This window comes from Vanessa cardui, chromosome 10 (assembly GCF_905220365.1).
Source record: "Vanessa cardui chromosome 10, ilVanCard2.1, whole genome shotgun sequence".
NCBI lineage: Eukaryota > Metazoa > Arthropoda > Insecta > Lepidoptera > Nymphalidae > Vanessa > Vanessa cardui.
In genome coordinates this window covers 4,213,636-4,241,254 of record NC_061132.1, presented here as the reverse complement: position 1 = coordinate 4,241,254, position 27,619 = coordinate 4,213,636, and the positions used below count along the sequence as shown (strand labels likewise).

Sequence of the window (27,619 nt, the reverse complement as noted above, 5' to 3'; positions counted from 1 at the left end):
TTGATTTATTTAAAAAAACAATTTAGTCAAAACCGGATGTTGACAATCAACGTAAGTTGTAACAGCTATTTAAATCGAATCATTTATGCTGATAATACTTTAATACATTAAAACAATAAAATATGATCATATTAAAATAAATATGCTAACAGCTCGGCCACCAGACTTCCGGTACGTCCCCGTACCAACAAATATGAACAATTTCAATTAAATTATATAGGTACTAGCTGACCCGGCAAACTTCGTACTGCCATAATCGATATGATTAAATTAGTCCAAATGTGATGTGCATAGAAACCATTGCACGCAGCGAAACCGATGAAATAACTAATACTTAAATTAAAATCGACGCTGTCAATATTTTTTTCTATATATTAATGACACAAGAATCATAAGGTTGCGTGATAAATTGCCATGTCGTTTATATTGCCATGTCATTAAGTCCATATAACATAAAGTTTGAAACCCATTTAGTGTAAACTGCCTATACCATACGTTTTAATTTGAAACTCATTTACAATACAAATCAATTAAATATCACCAAATACAACACAGGTGAAATATAGGTGGTCCAGTTTAATTATGATGATGTTGCTTATAATATTTTTAAAATATTGTGTACTTTATATTGCTCAAGATAGTCATGTCAGAACAATTAGATACTTACAAAACAAAGTTTGTCTAAAATTCTGACTATTTAAAAGTTTTCAATTTGATATTGACACACACACGGTAACGATACACTCTGTTAATCAATTTAAAGCTTTCTGATAAACTATATATTTTTGTTTTGTTTTGTGGTTACCACGCGACGTATTTAAGTGTCCATGCGCGAAACAGGGAAACTCCAAGTTGATTCCGCAAATTTCCAACAATTGGTCTTGCGATTTATTTATTGTCATCGCAAAGGCCAGGCGCATGAATTTTGTAGACGATTAAAATCGAATGGTAAATCCTTTGGAATCATTGGTATACGCGAGATCCAGACATCCTTTCCTTTGTATTTACCCTTTATGATTGTTGCCTCAATGACGTTTTTCATTATCTTATTTGGAGTGTCTTTACGTGCCGCCACAATTTTGATGATTTGAGGCATGTGTTTGATGGTATTACTTATAGCGATCTCTGCAACTGAACAAAGTTTCTTGTTTTTGTCAATCATTTTTTATAATAAAGTATTAAAACGAGCAAATGGTCCACTTGATGGTGAGTGGTAACCACCGCTATTGCCTTCCCTTCCCTTATGCCTTTACAAAATCTGGATCACTTTTCAAACTGACACTGTTGTGTTTTGACTTGTAGGGAGCGAACAAAAAAGTCATCAACATCGTTGTTTAACAGTAGAATATCTGACTAATGAGTGGAACATACTCAGTTCGATCACAAAGCTCTACTAATAATTTAGTTGAAACGAAAACTAGAAATCTAGTTTCATCTCATGCCTAACGATAAAGAACGAAAAAACGCGCATGTAGATAAAATTCCATCACCTGTATGTACAGTCAGAGTAAGAAAACCTTCGTCAGTTTTCAAATAAATTCCTTTATCACGTCGTAACTCTTAGTACCTTTTTAAACTAAAACACCAAACAGACAACTGCATATAAAATTAAACTTACATAGTACTCTGTGCTAGATGTGACTTATTATTACATTGCGACGCAATATGTCGTTCTCAATCGGTAAAACAGATTATCGCTCAAACTGAGCACGCGAAAATAGATTTTAAGGTGACGAACCTTTTCTTACCCTGACTTGACTGACCTGACTTTATGATGCACTATTGACAGATGCAACGGACACATAATCTGATCATCAGTCGACGGTACAAGCAAAATTCAAGAGAAGTGGAAAATGAGCTCATTTTATTTTTCCGATCACTGATTCTTAACGACGACGTAAGATACTCGCCACTCGACATGTGCACTTTTGATAGACCGCTCATGAGGAAGGTATATTTGATTTTAAATTTACAAATTTATTTAGTCAATCATATAATTTGAATGTAATTACTCTTTAAGTAATCTTGTGCTGCCATTAATTGACATGTAGGAAGAACAGAGAAAGTATGACATACATGTTCAATCTATATGTATAAAAGCCAAATACCACTTACTGATTAATGACGATATCTCAGAAACTATAACACCTACAAACATTGACTGGATGAAAATTGCCTGGAAGGTTATATGGTGTAGACCGTCCGTCCGTTTACGAAACTTTACCCCTAGGGGGATAAAATAGGGTTGGATGTTTGTGTTTTATAATATTTAAAAAAACTTTTAATCGCTTGGGTACAGTCCTTGGTTTAGATAGTGAAGTATATGTGTAATCAATGAATCAAACAATTACAGTCATAGAACAATCAATTCAAATAACCTTCATAACATTATACCATAAATAGTACTAGTTGTAATAACGCTTGCTCTTTTAGTTTCTGTTTCAGAAGAAGTTTTAGAATTGTAGTATTTTTTAGTAACACATCTAAAAAGTTTCAATCGGAAAGACTCACCCCGGAATATGCGGACATGATTTTCATACAAGACTTTATAGTAAATAAATAATTTATGAAAAATAATATTATAAATTTATTGACGCTTCCTCTTGTAAAAATTACGAAACTCATAGTATTTGAATAAAGATTACTTTGAATGTTTGAAAATGGAATGATTATTATTTTTCAGTTGTTTGGCTGCATAATAACATATTTGGTTAAAATACTGCAGTACGAACCCGTAACAAGAAGCCCTATAATTACAACTCAACCCTATGATTACAGCGCGACTATACATTCCTAATCATAATTTTATAGCTGTTCATTGCTGACCAGACTTCTCCACTGGCACCCAAGTTGCTTGACGGCACCGACTTAGACCTTTAGCTCTCAATTTACAACCACTTATATATATTTTCACTCTACCTGGAGGATGATTTATGTTACAGAACAAAACGAATCTATACTAACGGTTACTGATTCTAGAACAATTGTACCTAGGATACAGCCACTTCAGCTTACTTTAAAAAGTCTGATGATTGAATGAATTAATCTTTTATTTTGATTGATGATTAAAAAACTGTGCAAGCTTAATTGTTTATTCGTTCATGTATTTTTGTTTTCTTGTTTTTTTTTTTATTTAAAATACTTTATTGCACAACACATGGAAATATATAGGAAATACAAAACAATTAGATACAGGGTGCGCATAGGCGGTCTTATCGCTTATAGCGATCTCTCACAGACAACCTTCGGTGATAGGAGCTTAGAACTTACTGGTTGATTAGAGTAAAAGAAAATAAAATGAAAATCGTTGCCAAAATTAAAGTATTGTTATCGACAAACTCCAACTCTAACGTATTACATTTATGAAAATAACTCGGAGACCTAAACTACGCTTGAATATACTTGACTGTACTTTTTTTTTTATTAGTAAGCCAAAAGCAAAGTCTCATTCCTTCCTTAGTGGGTGTTTACTCAATGGAACGACGCTACTTACCAAACATAGCTCTCACTTTATTAGATCGCTTATCTTTTGACTGACCGATTCATGGTCGTCGAGCGATAAGATGGGACATGTTACTTTATAAATATATAAGATTATATTATTAGAGACCGCCCCGGCATCGCAGGGGTGCAATGATATGACATCATAGCAGAAATTTCTAAAATTATCAGTGTTTCTTTGCTAAATTTTCCATGTAATATCGAATCACTCTGTCTATTAAAAAAAACCGCATCAAAATCCGTGGCCTAATTTTAAAGATGTAAGCATACATAAGGCATACAGGGACAGAAAAAACGACTTTGTTTTATACTATGTAGTGATGTGTTGTATACAAATATACAAGTGCTCTTTTTGCTCTATAATATATTACGATCTTTTTCAATCAGTTGATAGAATATTGAGGACAACGCTCAATGAGCAATACATTCAGATGTTTTTAAATTTAGCGATGACATCGCAATCTATATGGCAATCATTAAACACCGACCTTCAACCTTAGGAAGTAAGATACGTATCATGTCCCTTGTGCCTGTGTACCCTTTACACAACTAACAGGAACTGAACAATACTAAGAATTACTTTTGACCGAAAAATATAAGATGAATGGACAGTAAGTACCTACTGTCCAGCATTACAACACAACATTAATAGCCTGTAATTTTCCCACTACTGGGCTAAGGTTTTCTCTTTGAGGAGAAAGAAGGTTGTGAGCATATTCCTCCATGCTGCTCCAATGCAGGTTGGAAACACATGTGACAGAAAAATTTAGGTACTTATACCGTTAACATACATTCTGTAAATATAACAATTTAAAACGATGATTGATGAAAAAATACGTGAATGCTACTTTTAAACATGTAGATCTCACTTCCATCGGTGCACAATTATTGTTATTAGACTAACTGTCACCGTTGATTAACGTTTAATAGAAACGATTTTTATGAAAACACTTCCTTGATTATTTCATCGTACTCAGTTTTGTTAGTATGTTACGATCAGAACAGGATTCTGATACGAGTTTTTACTCAAATACTAAAATGCGTTTTCGAGAATACGATAAACTTAATAAGAACGACTATAACGAAATAAAACTAATAATGATGTCTCGGCTTCTTCTAGGGCAGTACACGAAATTTCACAAATGTCTCGTATTCGATATAATTTCTAAGATTTATTGCATAATATTTGCCACAGTTTTGACGTATTTGTGTAAGAATGAATGGACGATGGAGCATAAGCATGGAATGTTCATTTTGTTCCTTCTTAAAGTGATAACATTCAACTTGTTCATAGCGGTGTCTCTTCTGAGCGACGGTGAAAATTTCTTCAATTACTTGGAAACATCGGACAAAGTCGATCCTCTGGGACTCGTTAAGATAGTAAAACATAAAGGACTCGTCTGTTTTCCCATATTTATCGGTGTCGTTTTGTTGCACGTGTTTCGATTTCTTGTTCTGCAAGCAAACGGTACAATTGATATGAATATTATTGTAACAGATACGATAATGGTATTAGTGTTACACTTGAATCACTTGTCCAGAATGTTGATGTTCGAAATATTGTGGCTTCGTGTGAGATCTCTGAGAGTTGCAATGGATAACTTTGAAAGCACATCAAACCCTGAGACCGATATACAAGCCCAATTATTAACCATGAAGATCGTTGAATATTTACAAGTCTATAGAAGATTATTACGTAATATCCAGAACATTGGCAACGCACCGAAGTTCCTGGCAAGTATACTGGTTTTTATGTCTTACTAGGGATCCGCCCCGGCTTCGCACGGCAATTATAGGTATGACATCACAGTAGAAATTATCAGTGTTTCTTTACTAAACTTTCCATGTATTATAATATAAAACCTTCTTCTCGAATCAGTCTATCTATTAAAAAAAAGCGCATTAAAATGCGTTGCGTAGTTTTAAAGATTTAAGCATATAATGGGATATAGGGACAGAGCAAGCGACTTTGTTTTGTACTATGTAGTGATACATTTAACGTACTAAAAAATCTTCTTTATTTTAGATGGTGATCGCCTTACCGACATCTTTTATATCTTTGCTTAGCAGTGTGTACGTCGTTAGTCAGAATATTAAAATAAAAGTAAGTATCTTACAAAAATGGTAGAGTAATAAAATATTTAGTGTGTAAAATATAAATTAATTAAAAGAAATTTGTGACCTTTTAGAACTAAGATATGCAAAATCTGCTAGCAATAGCAATATTTACCGATGAATATTTAAGAGATAAGTATTATTTAGCAAATGTTATCACTCGAAATTATTCTTGCAGTTTATCATCTAAACATGCAAATACTATATAACATACACATCATAGACGTAATCGGCTAAAATCGTTATGATTTTCGAGTTTCTCATTGCAGACAATTATTGTTTTTTTCTTTTTTTAACGAAGTTCCAATCCATTATAACAGCGCCCAAATTATAGATCAGATTTTCTGGGTGTTTCCGTTAAAAATAATTTGATTTAAAATTGATCATATTACGTAAGAACATGGTTTTATGTTTCATTTTTCAGACTTATTTAGTAATTACCTTAACAACGTTACTCAATATCATCATACCATGTGTTCCGGCTGTTTTTGGAGAATTGAGTAGCGCCGAAGCGGATAAGATAAAAGCGAACTTGGTCAGACGATACCGAATTTGTAATAGTAAGACTGATGCCCTTATATGCCTTTTATATCGCGTGCTTAAAGAAACAGTCGGAAAGCCGACTCTTCGTAATTTATCTGTGATCCTTTTTTTTATATAAACATCTGCCTGTATGTTTGTACATCTTTAGTCTAAACGCGCTAATTTTCGTTTTAAAAATAAACTAGCGATCAAACCTGGCTTCTTTTTGGCGAAATTGTTTTTTTTACATTACAAACTTCTAAAAGTCAGTGTTTGTTAACTATATTGTCCATGTACTTTATACAAAAACCTTCATTTCAAATCACTCTATCTATTAAAAAAACCGCATCGAAGTCTGTTGCGTAGTTTTAAAGATTTAAGCATATATAGGCATATAGGGACAGAGTTGTTATTAAATTTAAATAAGATATAAAACTTAAGGTTTGCATTGTTCCGTTTAAAACCTTTTAATTTAAAATTAATAAAAGCAATACTAAAAAACAAAATACATACCAGTATTCACCCTCAATTGTTTGAAATAGTTCTTTGTCTATCTGTTTATTGACGTATTAAGTTTTTTCTGAACGTTAATATAATTAGTGTTTAAGATAAAATTCAAGAGAATGTTAATCAAGCAGACTGATATGATATTTACTATTTTCAGATGTCGTCCTACGAAAGAAAATTTTTGACGGAATCAATTTCCTCCAAACTAATCCCATGAACTTCACAGTCTGGCGTATCTTCACCGTTAATTTGTCGCTATTCCTGTCGACCGTCGGTGTGTTAACCACTTATGCGATTGTGTTGTTACAGTTTATTCAAAGTCAATCATAAAAAAGTCGTCTCCCTATTTCTTAGCTTAATACAATGTGTGATTTGTCATTTCCTTAAATTAATTAATTATGTTAACGTTCTTTGGTTCTTTTTATCCATTGAAAGTTTATATTAAACCTTCTCCTTAATGGGAGAAGAAGGCCTTCTCCCAGTCTAGCAGTGGGAAATTGATAGGCTGTTGATGTATATTAACGTAACCGCTTATTATATTTTAGTATCATTAAAGAGTGTTTTAAATGTACTTATATAATTTTAATTATAATGTTAATAATAATGTTTAATAATTTTTAATACGTTACGTCACGTTTTTAATTGAAATAACATTTATTAGTATGATTATTGATTCGGTTATCGACACCGTATTGTGGCACTCCCGTCACTTCCTTCTGTGGCGTGGTGTGGCGAGCTGGTACTGCCTGGCACGAGAAAAACAAAAGGCGGTTGATTTTGAACGGGGAGTGGAGAAGAAAACGAAATTCTGAGGTGGGCGGTGAAAGTATATAATGAACATACAATAAGCGGATAATTAATATATCTATCGATTGGTAAATTCGTATAATGACAAATTAATGCTATGTGAGTAGTTTTATTACATAGTAAACTTTTCTATGAAGCGTTTCGGGAAGCAACATCCAGCGATTAGAAATTCGTATCAGCTATGCGAATTTTTTATCTCCTTAAATGAACTAAATCTATACACATTATAAAATTGGAGTGTCTTTTTGTATAAAACAACCACTTTATACCAAATACATATGTATGTATACCTGGTACACATACGAAAATAACATTGTCTGTCTCTTTGTTCTGGCTTATCTATGGAGGCATCTTTATCGCTAAAACAATGAGAGACCGTCTAGGTAACTTTAAGGTAGATGAGAGAACGAAGTATATATTTACATAGTTTACAATAAAATAAAAAATAGGAAATCGGAAGGAAGAATTACTTGAAATTAGTCAATGCAATTTTTATTAATACAGAGTCCTTTGTATTGAATCACTGAATTTTCATGTGCTTAATTTGTATTTATAATTCATTCGGAGCTCGGCGATTGTATCTACCAACCTGCATTGGAGTAGCGTGGTGGAATATGCTCCTTACCTGCCCCTCAAAGGGAGCGAAGGTCATAGCCCAGCAGGGGAAATTTATAGGTGTTACTATAAACCTTTCTGTTTGATTATGCTGTAAAAATATAACTTGTGTATTGATTTTAATGAAACATTAACTCTGATACAATCGTTTCGATTCTTATCACCTTTAGGAAGCGTGTCAGTTTATAATGACAAAATAACAGACATCAGTAAGCAACGGAACACACGAGTCATACGCTGAACAAGAATATACGTTTTTATCGATATTAAAATTATAAATATGAAAGTACCTTTGTTTGCCCTTTATATGTAATTTTATAATTATGGAAATAGTTTGAGTCCCAAGAAAGGACATTGCTTAGTTTTTTTAATTCATTCCTCGAGGGGATAAAATGTGGATAGACGGCTTGTAAGTTATAGATAAAATTTTATAAATTAAGCGTGGTAACACCTGTTCAGCTAGTTCGTAAAATTAAGTAGGACACCTATTTATTTTTTATATTAGGACCCAATTAACAGATGTCCATTATGATAACACCGCAATTTTGGACTTCTATTAAAAAATAAGTGTGCTGAAATGTACCCAGTATGTGCTATGATGTGCCGCTTGAATACAAAAATTTCTCAAAAAAATATTTTTATAAGGAGGTCCTCTTTTATGTCCGGTTAGCTCCGCTACTTTACTTTATAGAACTTATTAAAATTGTGCCGTAATGTGCTCGACCTGTGCTGTCATGTGCAGATGTAAATAAATAAAAAAAATATTTTTTAAAAAGAATAGATGTGCTGAACTGTGCGCAGCGTGTAGTAAGATGTACCGCTTGAAGAAGAAGAATTTACTTAAAAATATACAAATTTTATGAGGAGGTCCTTTTCTATGTCCGGTTGGCTCCGCTACTTTACTTTATCGAACTTATTAAAACTGTGCCGTAATTGGCAACAGGACTTGAAAAAAAGACCTCCTCATATAAAATGATATTTTTTGAGTAATTTTTTTTTTCAAGCGCCACATCGTAGCACACACTGGGCACATTTTAGCACACTGTTTTTTTAATAGAAATTCAATAATTGAGGTGTCATCTTAATGGACTTATGTAACAGTCTCTGTTAGGTTATCATAATCTACCAGCTTCCGTTTCATCATCGTCATTATTTTTTTTTATTTAACGTCAACATTGTATTAGTAGCGACATCTGTTCAGAAAGTATGCGCAGTCCACTAACGCGTCCTCGTCGTGAAAATTATAACTAAATATACACAAAAAATAGATTTAACTAGACCAATTATAAACACAATTTGTTAACAGAAGAAGTCAATATGTTTGAATTGTAATTTGAAAGATTTTAGTTGCAATAAAGAAGAATAAAGAACTTGACCACTTGGTAAGAGGTGTGAAGATGCAGGATGAAGCGTGTAAAGTTCAGGGTGCGTTGGCAGTCGTGTTGCGCCTGTCGCGAGCCCTAGGGCTTGCTCCGCTACGCTTCGCTCACGACCGTGGAGGCTACATAGTTACAGTATCCCGACCAGTCGCTATATACGGTTACATCCTATCGGTCTGCACTCGTAAGTTGTATTCTTACACGCGGATTGCGTAAGATTATTCAAGAAATTAGTTATTCTGCAATTGTCTAGTGATTTTCTACTAATTACGTGGGACGTAGTTTAATTATTATAAATTTATTTTAACACTTTTTTTTATTTTTGCCTTTTTCCTCATTTTAGATATCTGTGAAGCAGTATGGATGTATCAAAGCATTGTTAAGTTTTACATGGTGTTTTCATCGTTTCCTGTTGGAAACTTTATCACTGTGTCAGCAATAATGTTTGTAACCGGAGTGGGATCTTATGGGAGCGTCTACCGCATGAAAAATATAGCTAAACATTCAAATTTACTCTATAAAGTATTTAATATTATAATTTCCCGCAATGATAAAATTCAATACATTTGTTTTTTAGTATAATAACTGTGAATGTAGTATTTTATATGTTAGTAATATTAAAATTAATAGTTTTGTAGTAACCATTATATTTCAGATTAATTACGATTTAAATGGCCAATCGGACATAAAACGAAACAAAAGTGTATTTGCTATAATAAATGCAATAACTTTAATTTCAATCATCGGGTTACCTGCAATTTGTAAATATATCGCCTTCGAAAAGTATGAATGTGAGTCCTTTACCGGTATTGTAACTGCATTTAAAATACACGTCACGGTTCCAATCCGAACAAGCAAAACTGATGATATCACCAGGCCCATCTATAAGTTTGCCAAGCCAACTTCACCTGCCCGTGATGAATCCTGCCGATCAGCAAACGAGGCTGGTGACCGACTGATGGTGGTGTAACCATAAAACAATAAATAATAATAATAGTCGTAGCGAAATACCCCAGGCCGGCGACGGGCAGCACCGTCACCGGTGCGAGAAGTTGCGTCCTGCTCAGCGTGGCGATTACGGCAAATTCCTCCTTATGCATAATACACGCAAGCCACAACAACGCACGCAAGTCACAACCGACTGACCCTGGTGAAATACAACGCACACACGCTACGGTTTGACTCGCATCTAGCCAAACTTGAGTTGGAACTTGGGAAAATTAGTCCGTACAGAGGGAGAGGACATCCGTATCCCTCGAATCGGGCCACCTAATGTCCTTCCGAGATACAAACCCACGGTGGCATTGGGTTTTTGTGGTTAATAAGTACCTAGCTATCAACGTTGTGGAAATCTCCAGTGTGTCGAAAAGGGTAGCGTACCTTATTATAAAGCTCACTGAAAGGTACAGCTCCAAGTTGTTGCAAAAGTACGCACCGAATCGGACGTTGAAGTGGAGGAAATGTAGTCGGACCCCATGGAAGTTTGGAAGGGATCATAGGGAACAAATCCTTGTCAACTTACTCGAACGGGAGGGGTCTTGTTGAATGAACTCCTCCCTCAAAAAGGAAATGGACGTGGCAAAGCGCTGACACTATGACCAAAAAGGAGATCGACTTCATTATGACGGACATGAGGCACATATTCAGAGACGTCTCAGTGCTCAACGGGTTAAATACCGGTAGTAATGGCCGACTTGTCCAAGTCTCTCTGAATTTCAATTTTAAAGCCGAGTGTGTTTCTCTGATGAAGTCCACGCTCCTATTAGCGCAGCTCTAAGCACTCGTGGGATCTGAAACGTTCCAGTCAAACAACAACAGACGTAAACGAGAATCTCAAAAATGTAGTTCGATTTCTCAGGCTAGAAGGCACGATATGTTTTGGCATGCAGCGTAAGGGCAGGAAGTCCAAAGAGTCGGAAGAGACTTTAGGGCCGATGAAAATACGATATCAAAGAAACTGTAACTAAAGGCTAGCAAGAGATCATCATGCTCTTGAAAGATCAATCGAGCAGAATCGTGGGTCTAAGGTGTTCGTACAACCTCTTGGAAGAAACCACCTGACGAAGTTGACCACAGCAAGAGGAGAAGTAGTTTCTTCCAAGCCGTTCCCGGCTGTACTTTCAGAATAATATAGGTCTTCTACGGCCGGTTATGAATGAAAATGAGAATTCTAGAGCTACATTTACATGCTATTTGTCTGAAGACCTGCCAGAAGTCAGTCGGTGAAATCGAGCATACTCTTAAATAGCTTAAAAATGGAAAAGCCCCTGGAGAAGACGGCATTACTTCAGAGTAAATAAAGTCATTTCATTCATAACTTCTGGAATTTCCTGAGTACCGATTTATCGGTTCAATTCCAGAAGCTTTTTAACTCTGTCCTCTTCGAAGGAAGAACTCCGGAGGCGTAGAGTAGGACTGTGGTCATCCTGTTCTTCTAATAGGGAAACAAAACCCTGCTGAAGAACTATCGTATCATATTATTACTGACCCACGTCTATAAGCTGTTTTCAAGAGGGTTCGCGAACCGTTTTGCGATAAGATTCGACGACGAATGCCGGGAAAAGGCTGTGTTTCCGATCAGATACGATATATCTGATACAGTGCCATATGGTCTATGGCATCAATGGTGCGATAGATTATACAGAAGTTCCATGAGAATAATCGAACCTGTGTTTTGCATTCGTAGGCTATGAGAAGACATTTGACTCGGTTGAAATCTGGACTGTTCTGGAGTCTCTGCAGCGTTGCCAAGTTGGTTAGCGATACATGGCATATTACTTTGAGGTGACGCTGCAGATATTGAATCTGTCTTTATTTTACAAAAGAGAGCCATCCGGTTTATTTATAATCTTGGAGCTAGAGACTCTCTTCGGGATGTTTTTAACAAAGTGGGAATACTCACTGTAGCGTCGCAATATATTTACAACAATATTATGTTTTTTCACAGTAACATTGATTACTTTGATAAAATCAGTGATAATCATTGTATGTGCACTAGGAGTAAGGATAAGCTTATAACGCCAAGTTTCCGACTCCGCAAAGTCAATAAATCCTTCTTGGGGCAAGGTTTCTATACTAAAATTCCGCAGAAATTTTTAAATTTGCCGTTTAGTAAATTCAAATCGTTTGTAAAAAATACTTTGATAGAAAAAGCATATTATTCGATACAAGATTTTATATATAATAAAAACCGTGGAGTTAATACCTGTTGACTTCCAAGCAGGATACATGTAAAATGACGATTCAAAAGTGCTTATAAAAGCCTACTTGAATAAAGTTTATTTTGATTTTGATTTGATCCAAGTGATGAGATGTCTCTACGAAGCCGTCACCATGTCCGTCGATGCAAATGTAGCAAATAAATCCCTTAGCATCGAGCAGTGACACAAGAGAACGTTATTTCCCCTAAATTGTTCACTAATGCAATGCAGGAAATATTCAAGATGCTGAACTGCAAATACATCTCTCACTTGAGATTCGCAGACGACATCATCATCATGGCAGAAACGCTGCAGGACCTGCAACAAATGTTGAACGTGGTGGCTGATTTTTCTATGCCCATCGGCCTAGGGATAAAATCCGAGGCTATGTTCAATGAACATGTTCTACCGGAACCGATAGCGATACACGGTACCGTCCTCGAAGTTGTTCAACAATATGTCTACCTCGGGCAGATTTTGCGATTATGAAGAAACAACCTTGAAGACGAGGTGAATAGAAGATTTCGACTAGGCGGGGCAGCGTTTGGGAAGTTACGTTGAATATTTACATTGACGATCTCGCAGTGCTTTAAGATAAAAATCTTCAACTAGCGCGTCCTTCCACCATGACATACGCAGTCAAAACATGGATATTCACGACAAGGCTGGTCCACCAGTTTAAAGTTGCTTAGCGTGCTATGGATAGAGTTATGATCGGCTTTTCTTTATCGCCAACATTTATATATTCGTCGTAGAATATGGCCGAGAAAATAAATGTTGGCGAAAACGTGTTCTAAAGTGGAGACTGCGTCTCGGCAAACGTAGTGTAGGATGTCGTCAATTACGGTGGAGTGAAGTTTACGCGAAGGTGTTGCAATAATTCGTAAAAACAACGAAAAACGTGTGACAAAAATGACCACGTGTGATTATTAATTTTGGTGCATAGAAATTATTTGATTAATAAATTTTATGTGTTTGATCTATAAATTGGCTAGTTTATTCATTTATTTTGTAAAACAATAATTCTCCGAACAACCATTCATCCATTTTTACGTGTGGATGCAACATGGTGGCTAAATCGAAACCGGGCAATCTTACTTACTTTGCGGCGCGCTAGAGGTCGTACTTCTCTCGAAAATTAAAAAGAAAAAAAGAAACTGAGTTATAATCAAAAGTGCTGGTGACTTGATACTAAGCGGTGCGCTTCCCGCGCGGAACGTTGTGTAATGACGTCACAGCGCTCGCGCGGCTGTTAGCGGGGCTCGATATTTTCGAAAATTTGAATGCCTATAAAATCAAAACTACTAAGTATTTTTGACTACAACAAAAACTAGTGTATTAATATACATACAGGCTTTGCTGAGAAATCAAGCTATTTGGCATACCTAGTAACATTCTTCATTATTATATTGTTTTTTTGTTAGGTCTAATAATTCATACGAGACTTTTTTAGTGCGAGCTTTCGACATTATGATTTATATTGAGTACTGCAGAATTTATCTACTGTTAATGGAGGATATGTTTATAAATTTTGACGTATATTATATACTGCAGACAGTGAGTCTGAAGCTCAGAGAATGGGTAGACAAGTCAAATTTTGGTATGTAACGATTATGTATCTATTATACTTAATGTCTTCCAAGTGTTGGCCACTATTATTTTTAGATGCGTTCTCAATTATGATATTCGATCTAGATATAATATACAAAGAAAAAAAGTAACTTCAAAAATTAAATTAGATGAATAAATGTTAATATCTAATTCTGCTTTAAATAATATTTCAGGGGCGGCGCGCCATTTGTCACTGACACATTTCCGGGACCTAACGAGGGCTTATGTGTCTGTTTGCGAAGCGGTGAAGGGACTGAGCGATACCCGGGGGGGCATCACGCTTATTTCATTTTCAGCAAACTCTCTGCTTATGACGATGGCTTTCTTCAATATCATAGACTACTCAAATTTGATTTGTATGCATTACACCTGGAACTCGTTTTACTACTCTTAATTTTTCAGTCGAATTGAGGGATTTTAGTATAATCGTTTTTTTTTTGTTCTCTCATTTCTAAAGCTGGAGGAAAGTATCACGCTTTGGCTGTATTCGTTCAGGTGTTCTGGTGTGTTTATCATTTGTCTACGGCTGTTTTATTCATTGAACCGTGGCATCAAATAAGTGCGGAGGTAATATGACTTTAAAAGTTTTATATGACTTTAAAAACATTGTACAAAAGTTATGAGTACTCACTTTCGTCAATTTCTTTGAAGACTTTTAATGGCGTATTTATATTGGTAAGGTTAAACAGGTTAAACAGGTTAAACAACACAAAGCGTGACAATAGAATATATCAGTGGGAGGTACCTACCCGGAAGAGCTTGTTTAGCGAATAAGTGGGTGTTGCAGGGAAATAAAAAGTTTGCAAAGTTTATTCACGAAGTATATATATTAGTTAAGTCACGAAGTTGTGGACATTCACAACACTATAACACATAAAGATAGTACAGTATAGTATAAGCACAGAAGAGATACAGAAGGAGTGAAAAGATGATATTATAGCAGGAAAACAGATAGGCATAAACTACGCGTAATATCGAAAGGTTAGGGGCAGAGATCAAGCGATACGAGTGTCACGTCTAAGCAATGCGAGTCGACTGATTGCACAGTCGAAGCGTTCCTCGGCGCGGACGCAGGCACCGAGAACAATAGGCGCGCGTGTGTCGTCACAACACGAAACCTCCGATCACACCGTCGCGTCGAATATAATATAATAAATAAATATTAATTATGACAGATAAAACGGTGTGACAAATAATTTTATAATATGTAAATAAATATAGTATACTTTGTTCCGTGTATGTGTTGTGTGTTTTAGATGTGTATAAATAAACTAAATACAAATAATATTATTAAAAATAAAATACACAAAAAATGTTAAGATATAAATTATTTATTATATGTGCTGAGCCCACACTTGCATGACCTGGACACGCATGTTACAGTCTAGGACTATGAGTGAGCCAGTATATTACTGTTAAGTGATATCATTTTAAATTATTATTTTTTGTAGGTCAAAGAGATCCGAATACTTTTGACTAAGCTGACTTTTAATATGACGCCAGTTGGAATGTCTATCCCGTTAGAACTGGACCTGATGTTCAAACAACTTCATCTCAACCAGCCAACGATGTCTCCGCTGGGCCTGGTCACCTTTCAGAGATCACTTCTCACTGCGGTTGTTATAATTGAATAGCTTGTTTATTTACAGCTGTAATAACGGCAGCCTAAGATAATATTATAAATGGCAATGTTGCTTTCTTGATTTGTCTGAGCCGAGCGAACCCACTCTCAGTGAAGGACTTTGATATATAATTGTTTTCTATTTTGATAACGTTTGTTACAGACGATAAGCTTCATAACTACATACTTTGTTATAATGGTACAGTATGTGCAAAACAGATGGGAAAAGTGAAACAACTCGCAAAAAAATAATTTTGTATTCTGATTCCGATAAATAGACTTGTAGACTTTGATGAAAATAAATATAGTCTTAGAAAGTCCTATCTGAAAAACAACCTGGCGTTTTATTTAAATTTTGAAACACCTCACTAGCTAAAACTAAATAGTGGCTTGAAGTACCGCATTGTAGTGTGATTCTTGAATATTTTTTTTAATAGGAAAAGTTTCTGAGCAAAGTAAACTGTAAACTCAAACTCAAATTACTATATTCAATATAGAAGTATTACACTTTCTTATTGAAATTAAATAGAAACAGTACCACCGGTTCGGACCTGAGAAGGACCGGCGAAAGAAACTCTGCGGTTGTTTTTGTATTTAAGGAGTTTTTTGTAATCAGTTTGAACACAGTGTACATCAAATTTATTTTTCGAAGCAACGACTAACGATTAGTAATATAGATGATATCAAGATGGCCCAACATGAAAGTCGGAAACTACTGTCTGTGCAACTACCCTCATCTTCGATTCTATATCCATAAGTACATTCTTTGATTTTGTAATAATTAAATCAAATCAACATCGTATCACGTGTATAGAATATGACTTATGAATATGAACACTTCTTGATATTATGAGATTAATATATACAGAAATAACACTGCAAATTTGAATTTGAAAATATTTGTATGACGGATCCAGCTGTTTCTTCTCCTAATGAAAATAACTTAGATTCGATTTTAAACATGAAAACATATTCTTTTCATAATTTAATTTAAAAACAAATTAGCACTAATTAAGAGGTCGCTCTTCGAAAACCCACTTATAGAACTATGCAACAACGAACATGTGGCATTTTTCATGCCTACCTGACACCAATTAAATAACCAACCTAATTACCTATATACCACACCTATTCCAGCCCGTAAGCGTGACTATCTTTAAGAAAATGATAATAATATTGCAAGTAATTTAGCCATGTTTAATTATCATTAAAGAACAACAATTGTCTATAGTATATCATATCAGTGCGGGGTAAATAAAAAACGAAAGTCAAGGTAATTATTTTTCGCCAAATTTATTTTTTATTGTCTCATGGAATAAGTAATGACTTGATTCAAATCAATCTTACACTCGTAAATATCTTGTATTGTACACACAACAAGGCTGAGAACGCGTGCTCTGCTCCTTTAAGTTTTTAAATGATGAAATTGCAACAACACAATCGTGTACGTGGTGTACACGCCGATGAGAGACAGCACCAGCGACAAGTTGACGGCGAAGATGCGCCAGACGGTGAAGTTCATCAGACAGATTTCGAGGAATTTGATTCCGTCCAAAATTTTATTGCGCAGCGCGTCATCTGGAAATAATGTACAGTCACATACACGATTTTGTGCAAATCCCTCGTGTTGATACCACATTATACCGCGAAACAGCAATGTGTAGTATTATTAAGCAACTAAATCAAGTTTCCGCCACAGAGTAACGAAAATGTACTGTGCCTATATTTAATGTGCCTTAAACCGAGAACACATACGAAAACAGTGAAACTTTTCATCGGGTACATTACATAAAATCATAAAAGTTATGGCAAAGTAAGAAAGTTATAGTTGAAGTTAACTATCACAGGAAAAGTTAAGCAGCGACAAATTAAACGATATAGTTTTTACACACATATATTTTTACAAGCACAGAAGGTATATACAAGAAAGATATAGCGCAGGTACAGTTATAGCGTTTAAGTGGCGAACGGGGTAAAATCGATGTTGCACGACGATCCCGAGGCGCGCCCGAGCGCATAAGCTCGGCAGTGACGTCACGCATAGCGGTGCTTTGACCAACTATGCATGAAGCGAGTAATGCGTTTATTCAACGCTACAAAGTGAAAAGAAGCTAGACTACTTTTTAAGATCGATGGGTTCATTGTGCAAGTTCAGGAATAAGGATGTGCGAGTAACTCAATATGAAAGCATTGGTCTTACTATTACAAACTCTATATCGTTTGATCATATCAGCTTTAATCTTATCCGCTTCAGCGCTTCTCAATTCCCCAAAAACAGCCGGAACACATAGCAGAACGATATTGAGAAATACTTCAACAGTAAACATACCAATGAACTGTAAAGAAAAATAACATTTCTACACATATGTCAATTTTACAATAATTTAAAATCATAAAATTGTTAATATTCAATTGAATTTTAATATGTGTTTTTTCAGGCGATTCCTTTATCCATATAAATGAAACAATTAAAAAAAAACATAAAAATTTTAACAAAAAGAAAAACCGACTTCAAACAAAACACTATTTTAAAACAAATAAAAATGCACTGAAAAGTAATAAAAATGATTGCATATTTAACATATTTTTTAGAGTTCTCCTAGGTGAAATGAAATGAAATATATTAGACTACTTAAAAGTCGATTTATGATTATATAACGTAGTTATAGTTATTGTTATATTTGGAGCTTGGTTTTTTTTAATACATAGTGTGATTCAAGGGGAAGGTTTTGTTAATACATGAACAATATAGTAAAGAAACACTGATAATTTTAGAAGTTTGCAATATTATGTCGTAAATAAACAAATTATGTAGTATATTTAGTATCAGTATCGCACCCGTTCGAAGCCGGGGCGGCGCTAGTTGATTATAATATTCAAATATGACGAAAAACAAAAGCGCGCGAAATCGAAAAGTATTGCCGTGCGAAGCAGGGGCTGGACGCTAGTTTTGCATAAAACAAAGTGGCTTACCGTTGTCTGTCTCTATGTATGTTTCAAATTGCACAACGGATTTTTACATTTACTTTACATAAAAAGGTCTTCAAAAAGTGAATAATGGTATATGTTTATCTCTTAAGGATAATCCATAATAATAGCTTATTTTTGAAGCGACTTTAAGTTAAACAGTATTAATGCTTATTCGATTAAGTATCTGAAACGCATTGTGCATTTAAAATAGATTAATAAGGCTCTTTGGAGAATTTAATTTGAATGAATGTTTGCGAAGATATTCCAGATTTAACGACTGAAAAACTGTGAATGTTGTACATTCTGTAGTATAGTAAGTATCAGCAAATAAATAAAGAATGAATCGATTGTACTTACTTTAGATCTAATGTTCCGACATACAACATCAACAGTACTTAGCAAAGCAATGAAACAAGTCGGTAAGGCTATCACCATCTGAAATAGCGTTAGTGACACGTCATTAGTCATTTGAAAATTCAAGATTGTCTATGAACATAAGTTCACTGATATTCTGCATGAAAGTCGTTAAATGTTATCTTTTCAAATCTGTTTGCAAATACTTACCATCAACTTTGGCGCGTTACCAATATTCTTGATACTTTGGAGTATTCTGCTATAAATAATCAAATATTCAACTAATTTCTTACTTGACAATTCGACCTGTGTTTCGCTTTCAGGATTTGAAGTGCTAGCAAAGTTATTCATCGCTATTCTAAGAGATTTCAAGCGAACCCACAATATTTCGAACATCAGTATTCCCGTGACCACGAACGCTGTTAAGTGCTCGAAACGTCGGGATGCCAAAAATAATTAATATACGCGATTCAAATCCGGTATAACTAGTTTTATTTAAATCAGTATTCTGGTCATGTGATTTAAATGTAATGACAACAACGTCGAGGTATTTGTTACATATAGTATTATTCCAAACTGATTGAAAACAAGTGGCCATGTTATCATAATTCGATATAAACTTAATAAAACAACACCGATGAATATAGAAACACAGAATCGTACTTTAGATCTTTCTATCTTAACGAGTCCCGACGGATCGACCTTGTCCGATTCTTCCAAGTAATTGAAGAAATTTTCTCCGTCACTCACCACGGACACGAAAAGCGATAAAATCAGACTCACTTTCTTGAGGATAATTATAATGAACGCTCCGTTTTGTTTCGCTAACATTAATTCAATGATACTGAAGTACATCATAACTATTGAAATCACTACACAATAAACCTTAGCAACAACAGCGAATGCTAAGCTGTGATGAACTTTTGAGTAACATCCTAAAATTAGACGAGTCGTCATAATGAACGTTATTACATTATGATCGATCTTATTAATTTTATTACATTTCTGACCAAGCATTCAGAAATTGAAAATCCTCCAGTCTGAGTACACTTTCGATACTAAATGTGTCAGGCGCAACACATAAGGCTATAATCAAGTGAATGCTTTTAAAAACATTGTTACAATCATTAATAATTCAGTATTAATCAAACTCTTGACAAAACAGTACAAAGAGTTATTCTGTGTAGTGAATACTATTGTATTAACGGTAACGTCTTGTCAGTTTCGAGTAAATGGACTTCCAAAGATGACTATTGTGATTGAGGATTAACTTAGGTTATTTATTTGATTAACGAAGAAAAAGTATTTTATGTTGTTGAAATTTGCTATGGCGACTCAATCGCAAAATAAGCACGTACAAAGTTTTACATTTGTATGCGTTAAAACAATTTAAGCTCCTCGTACTGGGGACTATATCAGCTTGTGTCACATTATTTTAGGGTGGCGCTTCGAACAATTAGTACATTGCATACAGTACATTCAATTCCTTATTTAAAAAAGGGTTAATTAATCAAATTCTTGTTTTACTGTTTATTTATATCATCAAAGAAGCATTTTATGTTTTTTTTTATTATTATTATATTATTTTGGTGGACGGGTCAATCGATCATCTGATGGTATGTAAGTACTGCCGTAGACACTGTCGCTGTGTATAATATTAACAATTTCTTGCATTGCCTGGCCACCACCGAAATTTCGAACTCAGATGTTACTCCCGTTGTGCCTTGTTCCTAGTTAAACTTTCTCATTCACGAAACCAGAACACATCAGTATAGCTGTAAGTCAAGCTTTCTCCAATGTAAATAATATAGATGAAAATGGTAGATTATCTCGAAGTACGCCGCAACGCACACACACGGGGAATCTAAACAGAAAACGAAAAAAGTAAATTGTGCACATCGTTTTATAATTATTTGTTTAAATTTTCTGTGTTCTAAAAAGTTTCGTGTGTGATTAAACTCAAAATACAACATTTTATTAAAGCTTCACATTTGACCCGTCGCGTTATTGTAAAGTTGAGATGAATTTTCGTTTTGGTCTCCATACTGCAAAATTATAACCAAGTATGTTATCAAACCACCAAACAACTGAAAAAAGAAAAAAAATGCCAACAACATTATTAAAGAAACCATCTGGCTATTCTCAAACGTCATAAGTTTTTTGAAAAATCTCTATGTATGTAAAGGCGGGGTAAGGGTATTACGTAAATTTTCTGTCTCTTCTTTCTCGCTTGCGGTGATACTATACAACAATAATATAATAATATTTAAAACATAAATATAGACTAAACAGACACAGAGTTACCAGAATTTTGACTTCGAAATTTATGAACTGTTCTCCGATTTCCCTTTTTCATTTTGAAAGCGGTGACTGATTTCCAAAAATACGGATAATAATTTTATTTATTTTATACAAACCCGACACTATTTTCATACATTTATAAGATATTGTAAAAAAATAACACCCGTCATAAACTAGAGCCATACGCGTTGGTATGATTTAACGTGTGATGTAATTTATAAATGAATTGATTGTTGTATTTGATGTTGAATTTACCTTCACCATAAGCGGTCTGTCAATAGTGAACATGCTGAGTGGCGAGTAGCTCGCGTTGCTCAGTATTATGATCCGGGAGAACAGCTCCAGCTCATGTTCCACTTCTCTTTCGTTTTCCATTGATTTTCCTCGGATGATCAAGTTGTCAGTTCGTTGCATCTGTCAACATGTCACAACTCACAGCTTATCTAAGGTCTGTACTCCACTTGTGAAAAAGAATCGTATTTTATTTCACCACACCGACATACAGATAAGCGATATATGCTTGTTTGAGAATATCATCATCCACGTCCTATAAATGATATTTTATTACATGTTTTTCTCCGCAAAGTTTTTATCTCGTGATAAAACGAATTTGTACAATAGTAAATAATTCGGTGTGGATTAGACATAATGGATATTGTATTAATGTATATTAATATTAACTAAGATTTCATTATTCGAAAATATCATTTATTAAAACAAACATTTACTTACCTCATAATGTGTCCGATGAAATTGTTCAACATAGTATATAACAAAAGATATACAACAGATACACCAAAGACTAAATACAACAGTAGTGTAATTTAAAAAAAGTTTTTCTGTGGAGGCTGTAATTAAACGTGTGTTTTTATTAAATATTATTCTTAAGATACTTAGTACATATTATCGTACTGAGATTTTTAACATAAATTTAATAAGCCATTTTTCTAAAAGAAGTCAAAAGGAAAAGGTATGATTGGCTAGATATTTGATAGTGGAATAAAACCACACTAACAAAAAAAAACGAATGAATATTCGGAATTAAGAAGAAAAACAAGAGTGTAAGCGCCGAGAGCAATCTATGGGATTGCAACGTAAGCTGTACGCGTTACTGAAGCCACTGTCATATTATTCAGATAATTTAAAGTTAAAAATCAAGAATTATAAAAAAACACGAGAAACCACGACGACGGAAGCAAAGAAGAAACCAATACGAAGAGTAATAATGAGAAACGTGATATCCAAAGTAATGCAGTCTCGGTGGGTTTACTGTTATGAATATGCAGAGCATATGTTTTGGAAAACACATAAACGATAGATAAAATAAGTGTAGTTGTATGCTTACTTGAAATTAACGTAGTAATAATCTGATAAAGTTGTATTTCTAAATGAATTGCTATGAATAGGATTACCAGCATCATGATAACGCCATCAGCTCTTGTGGTCTGTGTAACTACTTCGCATATAAATACATAAGATGTTGCTAATTCGCGAATTGTATGTGGCTTACTTTCTTCTTTGCCTATGTTAAGGAAAATAAGACAATTTACAAGATGTCCTATAAATCTAATCCGAAACCTACAACGACGGAATTTATAGAATATTATAAAACGCTGTGAAGTACTGTATCTTACAAATACACCCATCTGTACATTCTTGTTCTGAATAAAGAGCATAACTACAGAATTGTATTACATTTTTGATTTATTGTTTCAAAATTTTGATGCATTAAATTTTAGTAGAATTGGTAATATTTTTATTAGAGATGAAACGGATAGTATTTTGGCGGCCGGATATAACCAGAATTAAATACAAAAATCTGGCTAAAAGAAACATATTTCTGAGTAATAATTTGCTATATTTAGTTAGTCATAGTATCGCTTAACTTAAATAATTTCAGTTTCGTTTTTAGCGGATAGCTAGATATCCGGCGGTCAGATATCCGGCTATCTGGCCATATAGTCTGCCGAATATCCGGTATCCGGCCAAACTGCTATCCGTTTTATCTCTAATTTTCATATCTACTGTATTGTGTTCCTTTCCTATGCAATTAGTTGCAATTTCGAGAATTACAAATGAGACTTGTTATTAATTAAAACAAACAGTTAAATTATTAAAAGAAAACTAAGCAAATAGTACTGTTACTATGTTTTCTTTTTGCTACGTGATTCCTTTCATCGCCGCCGGTCCTGGCGTCGTCAAAAAGCAGAGTCTTCAAACTATCATTTATTGCGACCAGAGTAATATTCACTCGTTGCGCCAAAAAACTTATCTGCAGTTGCAGCAATATCATAATATAAATATTCAGAAACATGTATATCGTTTCCTTCGTTATTATTGCTAGAATGAAGTTATATATTATTATTTAAAAAAAAATAAGTGTGAAGGTTATGTGTTTAAATAAAGTACATATTTTTTTTTAATTAAAAGGATTATTTTTCTGTTTTATACATTATATAAACATTGCAGATCAATACCTGTGCTGAGGGTCATCCGTGATTGCGACAAGCCGCTCAAGGCATCTATCAATCGTAAGAAAAAATATCCATGTATTAAAATAAAAATTTTGTAATTAGATTTTATTAATATTTTCTTCTTCAAAATATTTTGTAACTTTGCATCGATCTGCAAATAATATAAAATACTTTTATAAATTTCGCTCGACTCTGGAAATCAATTTGTCTAACGCTTTTAATTTTTATATATTGTTGGGCTAAGACATCCCCAAGGTTCCCATTAAGACAAAATGGGAATGGTTCAGGGCAAGGTAAGTGCAGCCACACAACGCACGTGACAGCCAACACGCCGCAGCCGTTCAATGCTGATCCTTGACTTTTTACTACATGCGTAATTTATTTAACTTTTCAGTGACTTCTTATTTGTATGTAGAGGTTTACCATATAAACAGCAGGACGGTGACCCTGGAGGTGACTATAATAAGAGGGTCTTGAATCAGTTCCTCACTATCATTCGCGATAGAACTACAAGTCTTGAAAGAAGCTTTCTCTGTCCATATGTCCCTATGTACGCTTAAATCTTTAAAACTGTACTACGGATTTTGATAGGGTTTTTTTTTAAAATAAATAGAGCATTTCGAGAGAAATAGTTAACAAACACAGATTATTATTATTATTTTAGATTTTCTAGTGTGATGTAAATAAACAAATTCATTATTTGCATATCCTGCAAAGCACTTGAAATTTTTTGACATGGCATTAGTAGCATTCTATTGAGCATACTTCAGACAAGGTTTTTGGCTAAATATTCATAGTCCATATGGTTTGACGTAAAGCGTAATCACAGCGAGGCTGCCTCTGCTAGTATTATTATATGAAATTACCTGTTCGAGTCTTTTGAAGTAATTATCCATACTAGTCAACCTCGTCGGAGCAGTGAATACTCCTACTGTAGTCAGTACAGCTAGTACAGCTATCGCACATGATTTAACGAAGTTATCTGTTACTCTTTTAGAATAAATCTTCATAAAAAATTCGGCAATACATGTCAAACTCAAAAATCCTAATAAAAACAATAAAAACATTCTTAATAAAATTAAGGACTCGATTACTATGAACCAATTATTTTTTCTAAAAGAAAGGCCAATACCGTTAATTATCATAAAAACTCTTCCAAATATTACCAAAGGGCGCGAGACTTGGAATTCCGGCGCATACTTGATGGGAGCGATGCCTACCGGGCGCGAGATCTTCAGCAACAACCCCATTGCGCCGCGGTTCATTGCTGCAGTACTGGACAGCTTTCGCGCAACAAACTAATGTAGTTCTCACTTTCAAAGACGTAAGAAAACAAACGAGACGCACATCATTATCTAAAGTAAATATCGTCAGCGTTATACCTAATGACATCACTCATAGGCAAATATAATTACTCCATACACTCAATATTTTATCACTAATGGAATATCTATGTATATAGATGGACATTGTTTTTATGTCAACAGACCGACAGATCGATTTACTTTCGCATTTAAAACGTTAGTGTAGATATATGTATGTACTGTGTTAATTTAAACTTAAAAACTAAAATTACATCAAACTTTCATAATAATCGCTGTAGTAGTTTTGTGTGACTGTTAAATACAAACAAAAAAGTAACCTCTTTATAATATGTATCTAATCGTGCCACGGCAAGAAGCATTAATATTCAGAGTAACATGTTTTAAAATTATTATTGGTATCTGAATGTATAATTAACGTAGTATGTATTTTATTGCAGTAACTATTTCAAATAACTTTTAATTACAATAATATAACTGCCTTTGTAATCATACATTTACTAAAAATATAAATGGTAGATCTACCCATAGTATTTATTGTCAATAGGTATTCGATTGATCACAATCAAACTTGACTGTAAGCACTAATTTGGTCTAAGACCTCTATTAGACCTTAGTACAAGTTTGACAGTTAACCATAATTTATTCATTTATTTATATGTCGGAGAGATTGTTTGGTTCGGGGTCATCTTCGACATACATACAACAACAACAACAACAACAGCCTGTAAATTCCCACTGCTGGGCTAAAGGCCTCCTGTCCCTTTGAGGAGAAGGTTTGGAAAATATTCCACCACCCTGTTCCAATGCGGGTTGGTGGAATGCACATGTGGCAGAATTGCTATGAAATTTGTCACATGCAGGTTTCCTCACCGCTGAGCACGAGATGAATTATAAAGACAAATTAAGCACATGAAACGGTGGTGCTGGGCCATCACGGCTCATGTGATATGTGATACATAAAAGTAAAAAAAACTTGAAATTAAAAAATTAGCAGTTACCTCATGTTATTACTATACTTAAAAATAATTGTTTTCTCATATCTATAAATGGACTCTTGAAATATCTATAGGAAACCTACAAATGTTGCTTGGTGTGACTGTTCCGTGAATAAGAATATTTCGTGCTTTACGGGCCAAGACCCTAACTCTGTTGCATTCCGTACTCCTGGCACAATTACATATTCTTACTATATCAAAATTAATAATTGTAATTTTTTAAATGTGCAGAACCCTTTTGTTGAAATATAACCTAAATATGACTTGTATACATATTGTAACTAAAGATTAATTCTACTACAATCGTTTCGATTCTACCTTTTGGAAGCGAGTCAGTTTGTAATGACAAAACAACAGACATCAGTAAGTAACGGAACACATGAGTCATACGCTGATCAAATACCTGCCTTTTATCGATACCTACTAATGGTATAAATGCAAAGGTGACTCTGTCTGTTAGCTCTTCGCGCTTAAACCGTAAAGCCGATTTTGATAAAATTTGGCATGGAAGGCGTTTAAATCATCACTCGAGAAGGTAAAATTTGTGGTGTCGATTTGTGAGCTAAAGGTCGAGTTTTAGAAATTACGGCCGGGTTAAATTTCAGGTTCAGCTAGATTGAAAATAAAATTAGCAAATTTCAATCAGGTAATCATAGTCATAAAGGGTTTAGTTTATTATAATTATTTTTACCTAACATCAATTAATTGCAAGGAGGGTGAAAATGCAGGATGAAGCGTGTAAAGTTCAGGGTGCGTTGGCCGTCGTGTTGCGCCTGTCGCGAGCCCTGGGGCTTGCTCCGCTACGCTTCGCTCACGACCGTGGAGGCTACATAGTTACAGTATCCCGACGAGTCGCTATATACGGTTACATCCTATCGGTCTGCACTCGTAAGTTGTATTCTTACACGCGGATTGCGTAAGATTATTCGAGAAATAAGTTTTTCTGCTATTGTCCAGTGATTTTCTACTAATGATATGGAACGTAGTTTAATTACGATAAACTTATTTACCACTTCGCTGAAATTTATTTTTTCCTCATTTTAGATATTTGTGGAGCAGTATGGATGTACCAAAGTATTGTTGAGTTTTACGTGGTGTATTCATCGTTTCCTGTTGGAAACTTTATCACTGTGTCAACAATAATGTTTGTAACCGGAGTTGGATCTTACGGGAGCATCAACCGCATCAAAAATATAGCGAAACATTCTAATTTAATCTATAAAGTAATATTATAATTTTCCGCAATGATAAAATTCAATATATTTGTTTTATAGTGTAATCACTGTGAATGTATTTTTTTGTATGTTAGTAATTTTAAAATT

At 34.4% G+C, this 27,619-nt stretch overlaps 3 protein-coding genes across 4 annotated transcripts in view; 1 reads left to right on the top strand and 2 right to left on the bottom strand.

Moving 5' to 3' along the window:
* LOC124532745 overlaps window positions 1-15,228 on the bottom strand; it is a 136,440-nt gene extending 121,212 nt beyond the window's left edge. Inside the window, exon 1 of the mRNA XM_047107800.1 lies at window positions 15,007-15,228. The gene's annotated coding sequence lies outside the window, so the exon portion shown is untranslated. The remainder of the gene's footprint in view (window positions 1-15,006) is intronic.
* LOC124532744 overlaps window positions 1-27,619 on the top strand; it is a 225,142-nt gene that overhangs the window by 173,593 nt on the left and 23,930 nt on the right. The gene's annotated exons all lie outside the window — the stretch shown is intronic.
* LOC124533082 lies at window positions 21,188-25,227 on the bottom strand. Its single transcript, XM_047108247.1, has 4 exons — window positions 25,144-25,227; window positions 24,844-24,981; window positions 21,759-21,917; window positions 21,188-21,289 (listed from the first exon to the last, which is right to left on the bottom strand). Exons 1-4 carry the CDS (start codon window positions 25,225-25,227, stop codon window positions 21,188-21,190), a joined length of 483 nt encoding a protein of 160 aa, XP_046964203.1.